The sequence below is a fragment of the Bos indicus x Bos taurus genome, chromosome 2 (assembly GCF_003369695.1).
Source record: "Bos indicus x Bos taurus breed Angus x Brahman F1 hybrid chromosome 2, Bos_hybrid_MaternalHap_v2.0, whole genome shotgun sequence".
Lineage (NCBI taxonomy): Eukaryota > Metazoa > Chordata > Mammalia > Artiodactyla > Bovidae > Bos > Bos indicus x Bos taurus.
In genome coordinates, this window is record NC_040077.1 from 1,611,676 (window position 1) to 1,625,924 (window position 14,249).

General features: G+C 43.3%; 1 protein-coding gene across 2 annotated transcripts in view; it reads left to right on the top strand.

The window, feature by feature from the left end:
- Positions 1-14,249, top strand: part of ARHGEF4 (Rho guanine nucleotide exchange factor 4) — a 328,336-nt gene that overhangs the window by 299,542 nt on the left and 14,545 nt on the right. For both annotated transcript variants that reach the window (XM_027554452.1, XM_027554456.1), the window contains exon 5: positions 8,239-8,378. In XM_027554452.1, coding sequence (XP_027410253.1) covers positions 8,239-8,378 — 140 coding nt within the window. The remainder of the gene's footprint in view (positions 1-8,238; positions 8,379-14,249) is intronic.

Below are 14,249 nucleotides of genomic sequence, written 5' to 3' on the forward strand. Positions count from 1 at the left end.
GGCATGTACATTCACAGTGGTATGGCTGTTTTTAATGCCCATTTTTAAATCAGTTTGTTGTTGTTTCTGTTGTGGTTCTTGAATTGTAGGAGTTCTTCTGTGTATTTCTGGATATTATTTCCTTATCAGATGGATAATTTGCAAATATTTTCTCCCATTCAGTAGGCCACCTTTTCACTTTCTTAAAAGTATCCTATCTTGTACAGAACTTCAAATTTTTGACGTTGTCCAGTTTATCTATTTTTTGTTGTTGTTCCCTGTGCTTTTGGTGTCATATACAAGAAATAATTTCCACATCCAATGTCATAAAACTTTTCCTTTGTCTTCTTCAGTCTTACAGTTTTAGCTCTTATGTTTAGGTCTTTGATTCATTTTGAGGTAATTTTTGTATATGGTGTTAGATAAATATCTAACTTCATTATTTTGCATGTGTGTATCCAGTTTCCCAAAACAATTTATTGAAAAGACTGTCTTTTTCCTCACTGACTTATCTTGGCACCTTTGTTGAAAATCAGTTGACCATTTAGGTGATGGTTTATTTCTGAGATCTCTATTCTATTCTGTTAGACCAATAGAATATATGTCTGTCCTTATGCCAGTACCACGCTGTTGCATCACTGTATCTTTGTAGTAAGTTTTGAAATCAAGTATTGTGAGCCCTCCAGCTTAATTTTTTCAAGATATTTTTGGTTATTCAGGGTCCCTTGAGATTCCATATGAATTTTGGAATGAGTTTTTCTACTTCTGTAAAAATGCCATTAGGATTTTTTAGAGTTTGCTTTGAATCTGTAGATTGCTTTGAGTAGTACTGTCATCTTAACAGTATTAAATCTCTTAATCCATAAATATGGAATATCTTTCCATTTATTTAGGTTTTCTTTTCATGGTTTTCAGCAATGTTACAATTTTCATTGTATGAATCTTTTACCTTCTTGGTTAAAATTATTCCTAAGTATTTTATTATTTTCAATGCTACTATAGTGAAATTTGAAAAATTTTTTTCTTTTCAAATTGTTCACTGCAAGTATATAAAAATAAAACTGATTTTTGTGTGTTGACTTATATCCTGCAACATTGTTGAATTTATATATTAGCTCTAAAATCTGATGTGGATCTTTAGAATTTTCTATATTTAAGATTGTATCATCTATGAACATAAATAATTTTACTTTGTCATTTCCAATTTGGATGGTTTTTATTTCTTTTTCTTGCCTAGTTGGGCACAGCTTCCAACACTGTGTTGAATATAAGCAGTGAAAGCAGGCATCCTTGTCTTGCTCCTGATCTTAAGGAAAAGCCTTCATTTTCTGACTGTTAAGCATGATGTTAGCTGTGGATTTTTCACATATGGCCTTTATCATGTTGGGGACCTTCTCTTTCCATCCTGCTTTGAATAGGATCATGAAATAGTGTTGAACTTTGTCAGTGCTCTCTCATCAATTGAGATGACCATGTGGGTTTTTTTTTTTTTCCCTTCATTCTATTATTGTCTTATATTATATTGAATTATTTTAATATGTTAAGCCATTCTTGAATTTCCAGAAATAAATCCCAATTGGTCAAGATACGTAATTCTTTTAATATATAATCCTTTTTCAGAAGAGTTTGAGAAAGATTAATACTAATTGTTGTTTAAATGTTTGGTAGAATTCACTAGTGAAACGGTCAAATCTTGAGCTTTTTTCTGTTGGGAAGTTTGTGATCCAATTTCCCTACTAATTATAGGTCTATTCAGATTTTCTGTTTCTTCTTGAGTCAATTTTAGTAATGTGTTTTTCTAAGAATTTACTCATATAGCCTAGTTTATCTAATTTGTCGGTTGATAGTATTATCTTATAATTCTTTTTATTTTTTTTTAATTGATAGTAATATCCCCACTTGGCTAACAGAATTTTGACAAAAGTGCAGAAGCAATTCAGTAGAGGAAAGATTTTATTTTTTTTTTTTCAGAAATAGTGCTGGAACAGTTGGACATCCATAGGCAATAAAAATGAAATTTCACCTAAATCTCACATTTTATACAAAAAAAAAAAAAGCTAAAATGAATCATAGGTTCAAGTGTAAAAGGTAAAACTATAAAGGTTTTAGAATAAAACATAAGTGAAAATCTTTTGGAACTAAGATTTGGTGAAGTTCTTAGATGTGACTCCAAGAGTATCACCCATAAAAGGAAAAATTGATAAATTGAACTTTGTCAAAATTTAAAACTTTTGCTCTGTAAAAATCCTTGTTAAGAGGGTGAAAAGCAACAGACTGAGTGAGAGAAAATACCTGCAAACCATATGTCTGACAAAGGACTCATCCCTAGAATATATACAGAACTTTCAAATCTCAACATAAAACAATAAACAATACAAATAGAAAATGTGCAGAAACATGAAGAAATACTTCATTGGAAAAGATGTGTGAATGGCAAATAGGTACATGAAAAGATGTTCAGCACCACCTGCCTTTTGGGAAATGCAAATAAAGACCAAGATGCAATATACTTAGATGGATAGATAGCACCACCAACTCAATGAATATGAATGTGAGCAAACTCTGGGAGATAGTGGAGGACAGAGGAGCCTGGCTTGCTACAGTCCATGTGGTCGCAGAGTATGACACAACTTAGTGACAGAACAACAACAAGAAATATTATTATACACCTATCTGAATGTCTAAAGTATAAAATACAGACAATACCAAATGCTGGTAAGGGTGCTGAGAAACTGGATCTTTCATCCATTGTAGTGGGAATGTAAAATGGTACAATCACTCTAGAAAATAGTTCAACAGTTTCTTTAAAAAAAAAAAAAAAAATCAACTGTTCTATTGACATCAGCAATGCAGCAGCAAGTGGTGCTGTGCAGCAAGATCTTTATTCCCTGCCCAGGAGTTGAAGCTCGGTAACCTGGATGAGAACCAGGAATCCTAGCCATCAGACCAACCAGGGCTAGAGGCTAGAAGGTAGAAGCTATTTTTCCCTGAATCTTTGCCCCCAGTGAAAAATGCATTTATCATGGAAGCAGAAACTGTAAATGCAGGTACAAAGTTTATTATTAGAGTCATAGCACAACAAGTGGGAGAGCACAGAAGCTTCTGTATTTTTAGTTAAGACAGAAGCAATGTAGAGATGCACATCCAGAGAGAAAGAGTGTGGACATCTCTGCTTATGAGGAGAGCAGTAAAGAGGTGGTTAAGTTATTTATATAGGCCAGTTCTTCCTGGTTGTTGTCTTCCTTCAGGCCAATTATCTGGATTCTTTTTCCACACCTGACCTACCCTGGCAGCCTCCCCCGGGGTATGCACACACCCCTCAGCCAAGATAGGTCTTGAAGTCTTCTGGGAGGAGCAAGATTCATTATGGCCTGGCATTATCTCTTAACTTTTGACCCACATAATCTGATAGCTCAGTTGGTAAAGAATCCACCTGCAATGCGGGAGACCTGGGTTCAATCCCTGGGTTGGGGAGATCCCCTGGAGAAGAGAAAGGCTACCCACTCCAGTATTCTGGCCTGGAGAATTCCACGGACTGTATAATCCATGGGGTCGCAAAGAGTCAGACACAACCCAGCGATTTTCACTTTTGACCTACTAGGAGCCTTTCTGTGTACATGTAGTCTCTCCCTTGTCCCAAGAGAAGAGGGTGTGGAGATCCCTTAATCTTTTACTCAAATAGGGTTTTTCCCCTCTTTGTCGTTGCTATGACTATTACACTAAAGTGTTTGCAAGAGACCAACGCTGGCTATTTACCTGTTTCTGTTACTTACATTTCGGAGGGCAAATAGGAAGCTGATTGTAAATGCCTTAATTGGAGCTCACCTATCTCTTATCTCAAGAAATGCTAACAATTAGTTATTATCCAGCTTGAAGCCCACTTTTATCCCTCATGAAATGTGAACAGGAGACCAGTTGTAACATCTAACCTGGAGCTCATCTATATCCTACATTAGTATGACTCAGCAGTTGTACTCCTGGGCAATCACATTTATCTCAGAAAAAGGAAAACTTATGTCCACCCCAAAACCTGTACATGAGAGTTCCCAGTAGCTTTATTTGTAAGAGCCTAAAATTGAAATGTATGGATGTGAAAGTTGGACTATACAGAAAGCTGAGTGCCGAAGAATTGATGCTTTTGAACTGTGGTGTTGGAGAAGACTCTTGAGAGTCCCTTGGACTGCAAGGAGATCCAACCAGTCCATCCTAAAGGAGATCAGTCCTGGGTGTTCATTGGAGGGAATGATGCTGAAGGTGAAGCTCCAATACTTTGGCCACCTGATGTGAAGAACTGACTCATTTGAAAAGACTCAGATGCTGGGAAAGATTGAAGGCGGGAGATGAAGGGGACAACAGAGGATGAGATGGCTGGATGGCATCACCAACTCAATGGACATGAGTTTGAGTAAACTTTGGGAATTGGTGATGGACAGGGAGGCCTGGAGTGCTGCAGTCCATGGGGTCGCAAAGAGTCGGACACGACTGAGTAACTGAACTGAACTAAATCTGAAAATTGAAAACTACCTGGATGTCTTTCAATGGGTGAATGTTTAAACAAATTTTACATCTATTGCATGGAGTACTAGTAAGCAATAAAAAGGAATGAAGTAAAAATAGAAGCAACCACTTGGATGAATCCCAAGGACATTTGCCTGAGTGAAAAAAGTCAACCTCCCAAGCTTATATAATGGTTGTTATGGTTGTTACACAAATCTACACAGCTATAAAATGACATAGAACAATTTACAGGCCTTATACCAAGGGCAGTTTCCTGGAGTCATATGAAATATAATCATTGGGGGAATCTGGGTAAAGAGGACACAGGATCACTCTGCACTAGAGTCTCAACACCCTATACTTTACATTTATTTCAAAATAAAAAGATTTTTTCATGCTGTAGAGAAGGTATGACAGACAACCTTGGATGGACTATAGTCTGTTTTAGATATGTATTGTAGTTAAAAAAAATAGTCCTCATCTTGTTTAGAAATATATATTATAGTGTTTACAGATGAAACTATGTCTTGTCTTGGATCTAGTGAGGAAACTATGCAGATGATGAAACAAAACTGCCCACATGTTGAGAATTATCGAAGCTGGGTGATGGGTGTGCAAGGTTCCTTATACTATCATGTCTCCCTTTGTACACATTTGAAAGTTTCCATAATAAAACAGTTTTCAAATGTAAATGAAATACAAGTTATGAGAGTTCCTTGGGATTCCTGACTGTGTATATCAGTAAAAGGCTCCTGCTCCCAAGATGGGCTCAGACCATTTGGTCTCCAGGCACAGACCCGGGTTTGCTCGGTTCAGTTCAGGACCCCATCATTAACATAACATAAGACACCTTTGTCACATATAGGACATTTCAAGGGTTGTAGGAGCTCTGTGCCAGGAACAGGTTGAACATCAAGCATCTATTTATTTTTATAAATCACAGTATTACAGATTCCAGCCACATACAATAACACAAAAATCATTTCCAAGTGTGTTAAAAAGTTAAATGTCTTAAGTGAAAGTGAAGTCACTCAGTCGTGTCTGGCTCTTTGCGACCCCATGGACTGGAGCCTACCAGGCTCCTCTGTCCATGGAATTTTCCAGGCAAGAGTATTGGAGTAGGTTGCCATTTCCTTCTCCAGGGGATTTTCCCGACCCAGGGATCGAACCCAAGTCTCCCGCATTGCAGGCAGACACTTTACCATCTGAGCCACCTGGGAAGCCTAAATGTCTAAAGAAAAATACAAAACATGAAAGGAGAATATCTTTATAACCTTGAGGTAGAAAAGAATTTCCTAAACACACAAAAAATAAAGTACGATTTCCCTGATGGTCCAGTAGCTAAGAACCCGCCTACCAATGCAGGTGGCACAAGTTCGATCCCTGGTCCAGGAAGATTCCACATGCCGTGGGGCAACTAAGCCCATGGGCCCTGTGCTCTGCAGCCTGAGCGCCATAACTGCTGAGCCCATGTCATGTAGCTACTGAAGCTTGTGCGCCCTAGAGCCTGTGCTCTGCAACAAGAGAAGCCACCGCAGTGAGGAGCATGTGCACCGCAACTGGAGAGGGAAGCCCTCACGCGGCAACGAAGACCCAGAGCCCCCGGAGGCAGATAAGCAATAGTGTTTCCATGTACTAGGGATAAAAACATTCTGAAAAAATATAAACTATACATGATAACGTTGGCAAATTTGTCTATATTAAAATTGAGAACTCCTTGGGAATTCCCTGGAAGTCCAGTGGTGAGGACTCTGAGCTTTCACTGCAGAGGGCCTACGTTGGATCCCTGATTGGGGAACTAAGATCCCACAAGCCATATGGCATGGCTAAAAAATAAGTAAATAAATAAATTAAGTTAAGAACTTCTGTTCATCAAAAATACCTTAAAGAGACAAGACATTACAAACAGGAAAATGATAGTTGTAGCACAGTTAAGTGACAAAGATTTAGAATCCAGAATAGAGGGAGGAAAGTATATGTATATAAAACTAGACTCACATAGAAATATATTTTTTACATTAATGATTATATTAAAGATAAAACAACAGACAGACACTTCACATTAAAGGAAATACAAATAATGCATAAACATAGATATTCAACTCATGAGTAATCAGAGAATTTTAAATTAAAATTTAAGATCTTAAAATTCAAGAATTTAAAATTTAAAATTTTTTAATTAAAATTTTAAATAAAAATTAAGATCCCATCTCATACCCATCAGCCTGTCAAAAATGAAAATGTCCGACAATGCCCATCCCAAGAGTTGGGAGGATGTAGAGTGGCGAGAGCATTCATACGCACTGCCTGAAGTCTAAATTGGTAGGATAGTTTAGGGAAGAGTGTGGTATACCCAGGACCTAGGGATGTCACCCCTAGCTGTCTATACCCAGGAGCATAAATTCACACCACAGGTAATGATTTCATCCAAGGGGGGTGAAAATCTTAGCTATTACAATAGTTTGTGATCCTCCAAAGAGCCACAGAAGTTTAAAATATACAGTATATTTGTGGTATTAAGTTTTCATTGGGGTGAATAGGAAAACAATGTATAAGAGGCTTTTTGGATGGGGACAGTCCCTTGAAAAAGAGTTGGGAAACACTGGGAGAAAGTCTGGGATGTGTGCCCTGGAGGCATGTGGGTCTGCATCACCATCCTTTGTACCAGCGACAGACTGGGAAACACTGGCTGTTCTGCAGCAGTGCAGCCTGCCTGCAAAACTGAAGATATTCACAAAATCAAGACTGTGCATCAGGGAGACTGAATCAATCACAGCTACATGAGCTGTTGGGTAAAAAAGCCAATCAGAGAAGAAAAGCTACTGGATGGTTCCTTTTATATGAGGTCAAACCATGCAAAACTCAACAGAAATACATGCTAAAGCAAAGACAGCCTGGGTATAATTTATAAAAAGCTTGAAATACTGGATAACTCTAAAGTAGAGAGTGGGGAGTGGGCTTGAAGTGGGATATGCAGGAATTTGAATTCTATGAGTCTGTATTTTCTTAAACAGGATGATAAATATCAGGATGATAAAAATGTATTTATTAATTTGCAAACAATATTTGCATCTATATACTGTATATTTCTTTGGAGATACATATATTTAATAATCAGGCATTAGCATTTTTAACTGCAGTACTCTTGCCTGGAAAATCCCATGGACGGAGGAGCCTGGTAGGCTGCAGTCCATGGGGTCACGAAGAGTCGGACACGACTGAGCGACTTCCCTTTCACTTTTCACTTTCATGCATTGGAGAAGGAAATGGCAACCCACTCCAGTGTTCTTGTCTGGAGAATTCCTGGGACGGGGGAGCCTGGTGGGCTGCCGTCTCTGGGGTCGTACAGAGTCGGACACGACTGAAGCAACTTAGCGGCAGCAGCAGCAGCATTTTTAAGGGCTTTATACCATGTATAAAGTATGGTAAGGTATACCATCTATATCTGATACATTGGTAAGTGATTTTGAATCTAATTCAACTGGAGGGGTCTTGGGTGTCTTGCCACTGGATATAACTGTGTGTCCTTGTTTATGGAACTGGTGGGGACTGAATGGTAGGTGATGTATAGTGATGGTGTGAGGTCAACCAGTGCACTCTTTCAACCAGATTATATTTGTGCAGCAAGAATGGTTTGAGAATCTGGTTCCCTGAGCCCCTCTCTCCTTTCAAAGAAGGACTGTTTATCCCTGAAAGACCTGTCTCCTTTTCCATGTGTCCCCTCCCTCAGTCCTCTTTGGCAGCTTCTCTCTCTCCTTCCAGCCCTCCCTGATGGAGCTCTGGATACGGCCCTCCGTGGAGATGAGGCGGGCAGTGAGGAGGACCTGTATGAGGATGTGCACAGCTCCAGCCACCACTACAGCCACACTGGAGGGGGCGGCGAGCAGTTGGCCATCAACGAGGTACAGTCGGGGCTGCGTGGGTGGACAGGGCTGGGACGCATGGCCTTTCTAGGGGAGCAACTTCAGCACATTCATGCAGGCCCGGACAGCCACAGACTGCGTTCCAAGCAGATGACAGTGGCACAGTGTGCACTTGGCACGGTTTCAGCCTGTGGCTCTCACTTTGGAATGTGGTGTCCACGAGCAGAGCTTGTCAAATCCGAGGTCCCTCCTCTCTGCCTTTATGGGGCCTTCAGGGAATCCAGAATATAGGTGTTGTCCCCAGCACCTATGATATAACCCCTGTAATATCATCCTCAGTGGGAGATCTGCTTGGGAGGAAGGAGGACAGGGGTTAGCCCCTTACATGATTTAAAATAGCCATGAAGTAACGATTTCTTCAAAATCCATTATTCATAAGGATTAAGCATCCAAATAAATTGATTTTTCCAATATTTGAAGCCTTTCTTTAAGTGCTTCTAATAAGCTGTTTTGAGTAGAAGGGGCTCCAAAATGATGTCATCTTAAGCACAATTCACAGAAAATATCTTGCTTTTCCTTGATGACTCAGCTGCCCTTCCCAGTGTTGGGGCCCAACCCTGGTGGGAGGCCGTGTACGGCGGGGGAGAACCTCCCACCCCTTGGATCAGAACTCCTCCCTGCAGTGGCTAGACACACAGATCTGAGCAGGTAGCCCTGTGAGCACGGATTTACTGAACTGAAAAATAGGATGACCATGTGGTTGCAGGAGGACAGACTGAAATAACAAACGTGAGTAACGTGGCATGTGGTAGGTTCTTGGTCTCCAATGATGAGGATGATAATGAGGAAGAAACAGTAACGTAAAGCTTTCCAGGACTCTGAAAAGGTGTGGGGTTATCTGATTGGCCATCAGTGCAGCCTTGTTACAGCTTTCCTGTCTGCTTTTTATAGCCTTCTCCTACCTGATGGTGGAATCTGGCCGGTCACGTTGTGCTGCTAGTTGGGGATGTGCCTTTTCGACCCTTGACAAATTGTCCACTCTCAGATGCTTTGGATGAGGAAAGCTAAGAGCCAGAAGTGCTCCAGAAGAACAAATAATCTCTGATGTGGGGCAGGAGAGGCCACGTTTTGATAGAAATGAAGGCAATTAGGACTATGAATTGTATAGGACCTATTTTGACTGCTTAGAGAATTTGTTTCCTGTTTGGGTCAAAGGTCCTGCCTGGTGTTTGAGGTTACTGAGAGGACAGGGTGGTGATGTTGAGTTTATGTTTAGAACCCTCAGTGCTTCCAAGGTTCTGGTCTTCCCCGGACCCTGTGAGAGCCCCCGGGATGGAGGGGGATGGCAAAGCGCACCGCAGAGGAGGGCCAGGGCCAGCTGCAGAGCCCCTCCGGTGACGCAGTGAGCTGACTCGGGGCAGAGACTGGGATGCTCTCCCCATGAGACCCACTGGCACTTCCAGACCACAATGTACAACGTCCTGAAGCAGGCAGCACAGCGCAGAGCAGGGCATGGGTCTGACCCCCTTCCTGACACTGGGTAGTGGAGGAGCTGCTGCAGGTTATTCCATCTCAGCCTCTGTTTCCTTGATGTGGGGTAGATGTTGCACCTGTGCCCAGTGGCATGTCAGAATCACTGTGCCCAGGTGTACTGGATACTCAGGAAAGGCAGTATTTGTTATGATTTGTTGGCAGCATTCACGAGATTCACCTTATTGGGAACTCCAAAGAGACGTAAGAGTTGAGTCTCCAGTGACAGGCTGGTTCACCCAGACTTGTGAGGGCAGCGCGTCCTCCTCTGCGTCCCTGGCCCCTCTCATGCTCATGGCTCTCACATGTGTGGCAAGAAGGCTTGCTGGGGCTCAGCGTGGGTTTCAGGCTTGGAAATAACAGAAGCCACAGGTGTCAGAGAAAAGTCCATACTAAATAACATCACTTGTATTTTCTAAGAACATATGAGTGTCATGCTCTAAATTGGGACCCTTTCTTATTCCTGGTGACCTAAGAAGGAGCGATCACTCCTCAGTCTCCTAAGCAGGAGGAAATGGAAACCACCTGGGCTGAAAAGAAGGCACATCACAGGGGCACAGTGAAGCCCTTTTGTGTTCTGAGTGTGTGAGGAGCGCGTGTGTGTGACCACGTGAGGGTCTGGATGTGGAGTGTACGCCTGTGTGTGGTATGCATGAGACACTCATTTACTGTGTGTGTGTCAGGCAGTGTCCCAGCCTTGGCACAGAGCTGTGCACAGGATGTAGTCCTGCTTTCAGGGAGCTGACGGCGGGGGTTGGGGCAGACAGCGCCCGTCTGTATAGGTCCCTGGCTTTTACTGCATGTGCCCTAATGGAAGGAGAAGGGGGCACAGCGGTGTCTTTTCCCTGTATTTCCTGCACCTAACTTGCACCTCACAGCTCGTGATGGTCCAGTTCCTGCAGGATGAGTTAGTGTCAGGGCCCAGAAGTGTCCCCTCTCATCATTGTCCCCTCCAGATGCCTGTGACCGGGCCCAGGCCTGGGCCTGCTCGTCTGCCCAGTTTTTACCCTCCTTCCATTCTCTCCCTGCCTCTATGGTTTCAGCCATGCCCTGCTGAGCCCGCGACATCCCTGAGGTCAGGCTTGAGGACATTCTTACCCCAGGGATTTTTTTTTTTTCTGAAGAGTTGAAGGCTGAAAGTAGGCAATGTCCTTGGAAGACATGATTCCCTTTTCATTTTAACCCCCACACCAAGTTGTGAGATAGAACCAGAGGATGGTAGGCACAGCTCCCAGCCAGGAGGCCTGGGATCTCCTGGTGGCCACTCACTACCCTGCAGACAACAGTGTCTCCCTTCTGGGCCAGGCCAAGCTGCACTGCAGGATGGCACGCGTGGGCAGGGGGGCTTGCCCGCAGCTCTGCCCACTGCCTTCATGGAGCTAAGTGCCTTTGTGTGTCTGGCTCCCCTCTAAGCACTTGTGTATGGAGCTGCTCTGATGGCCCTGGTCCAGGAGGGCAAGGTAAACTGGGGTCAGCTCGTGGATCATCCTGCCGAGAGAAGATGACACCGAGACTAGAGGGCAGACAGACATAAAGCTTGTACTCCAACCTGGGGCTTAAAACGTTTTCAAGGAGTTTTGCCAATAAGTAAGCCAGCACAGCTTCCCTGAGATGACTCAGACAGTAAGGAATCTGCCTGCAATGTGGGAGACCCAGGTTTGATCCCTGGATTGGGAAGATCCCCTGGAGAAGGAACTCGCAACCCACTCCAGTATTCTTGCCTGGAAAATCCATTGACAGAGGAGCCTGATGGGCTCCGTCCCTGAGGTTGAAAAGAGTCAGGCATAACTGAGTGACTGCCTCACACACACAGCAGCACAGCAGGTAGGAAGCAGGACTGGCCTGGCCCACGGGGCCACAGAGTCACCAAGGGTAGAAGGTAGTGTGGCTTCCTGTTGCTCCTAGCACTTATTGGCGGAGCATTTAGAGAACACAACAGGACGCAAGGCCGACTTGTGACCACCCCTCCATGGAGGGGGTCTTCCCCCCTCTCTCCAGGAGTTTCTGTCTTCCCCAGTGCCTGGGACTCTGGATATCTGTCCCCAGACCTGACATGGTTCTTGCACCCACTCCCCAGCCCCAGGGAGGAGCCCAGTGCTGGTCAGTGTCCATGGCCAGCAGCCCAGGGCAGCCTCTTCCTTCAACTCCCAAAGCCTTGCCCCTATCTCCACAGCAGTCCTGCCCGCTCACAGACCTGCACACCAATCCACGCCACCACCCTGGTGGGCCAGGCCCTGCTGCCTCCTCACCTACCTTCCTCTCCCTGGCTTGGATCCTTCGAGCCTGAACCCCTCGGGGGCCTAGGCCTTTGCTTTCAAGCTTTTTTTGGCTTTGCTTTTGGTCATGAAATACTGAAAGCCTATTGCTATTGTCTTTCCTGCCATGTACCCAGACACCAGAATCTGAAGCCTGGGTGCCCAAGGTTGGACAGAGGCCACCTCTCAGTTCTCTGTCCTGGCCCAAGTCCAGAGGTTCTTCTCCCACTGAAACTCTGCTGGGCTGCTCAGCTGTAGAGGGAAGAGAAACCTCATCCCAGAACTGGGCCATGACTGAAGTCCTAAAGCACGCCCCCTGATGCCAGGTAGGTCTTGTAGACCCACAGCAGTCAGCACTGCCCTGACCAGTGGCCTGAAGACACACAGCCATCTGTGCCCTCTTTCCTGGGTGTCTGATGGCACTAGGGGTAAAATGACCCAGGTCAGAGGTCTGAGCCATACCCCACCAGAGACATGGGATTTGGGGTGCAGGGAGCCCCTCCAATCCTTGTAAGAGGTTGACAGAGAAAATCTTGAACCAGTTTTTTGAAGAACTGGGCAGGAGCAGAAGACTGTTTTCCCCTACTAGACAGATAGGTAGAGCCAGGCTAAACCTTCAGATCTGCAGGGAGCAGACAGCCCATCTGGACATATCCTGACCCTCCTCTGCCGCACCTACAGGTATTTCACCTGCACTGTTCAGCAGGATGGTAACGTCTTCAGGTAACCTCATCTCTCACATGCATATAGAGCTGGCACACACACGGAACCTGAACATACAGTCACCCACAAGGGAACACCCCGCCTCTGCACATAATCCCACCATGGGTTCCTCCTACTCCAGGAGCCACAGAGCTGAGCATGGAGCCTGGAAACTTCTGCCCACATCTGAGATGCTCTTCAGTTTTCTTGGCCCCCTCAGCTGCAGCCTTCTGACCCATTGGAGGAGCACAGTGACTGTGACAGAGCTCCTCACGTGGATGGAACAAGAGGCTTGCATGTGAGCTCTGAGCCCTTCAAGGTTAAGACTGCAGGCTCTGACTGGGAGGCAATAGAAATCCCTAGGTACTGGACATAGGGTTTTTTGTTTTTTTTTTTTTAAGCTGCTGAATAAAATTGTTCCCTCAAAAGTCAACTCAAAAATGGATTAATGACTTAAATGTAAGACCTGAGACCATTAACCTCCTAGAAGAAAACAAAGGGAAATCTTGGCATTGGTCTGGGTGATGATTTTTAGATATGACACATTTGAAAAACACAGGCAGCAAAAGCAAAAATAGGTGGGATTGGATTGCATCAAACTAGAAAGCTTTTGCACAGTAAAAGGAAATCATCAACAGACTGAAAAGGCAGTCTATGGAGTAGGGGAATATATTTGTAAACCATGTATCTGATAAAGGGTTAATAGGCAAAATCTCTTAAGGGACTCACAACTTAATAGCAAAACAAACAAAAACAAATAACCCAATTTAAAAATGGGCAAAGGGACCTGAATAGACATTTCTTGAAAGAAAATACTCAATGTCATTCAACATTGGAAAGGCAAATCAAAACCATAATGAAGTATCACCTCACAATTAGAATCGCTGTTATTAAAGACAAAAGATCGTGTTAGTGAGGGTGGAGACTAGAAAACCCTTACACACTGATGATGGGAATGTAAATTGGTACAGCTACTTTGGAAAACAGTATGGAGATTCCTCAAAAAATTTAAAATAGAACTATTACATGATACAACAATCCCATTTCTGGATGTATATCCAAAGGAAATGAAATCAGGATCTCTCAAGAGATATTTGCACTCCCATGTTCATTGCAGCATTATTCACAATAGTCAAGACATGGAAATCTAATACCTAAGTATTAGGTATTATACTTAATATCCAGATGAATGGATGAAGAAAAATGTGGTATATATATTATTCAACCTTAAAAAAGAAGGAAATCCTGCCCTTTGCCACAATGTGAATGACCCCTATGCTAAGTGACACGGAAAGACAAATACTGCATAATTTCACTTATATCTGTAATCTAAAAGTCAAACTCATACAATCAGAGTAGAATGGTTGCTAAGGGCTGAGGGGCGGGGGAAGAAATGGGAAAACGTTGGTCAATGAGTACAAAG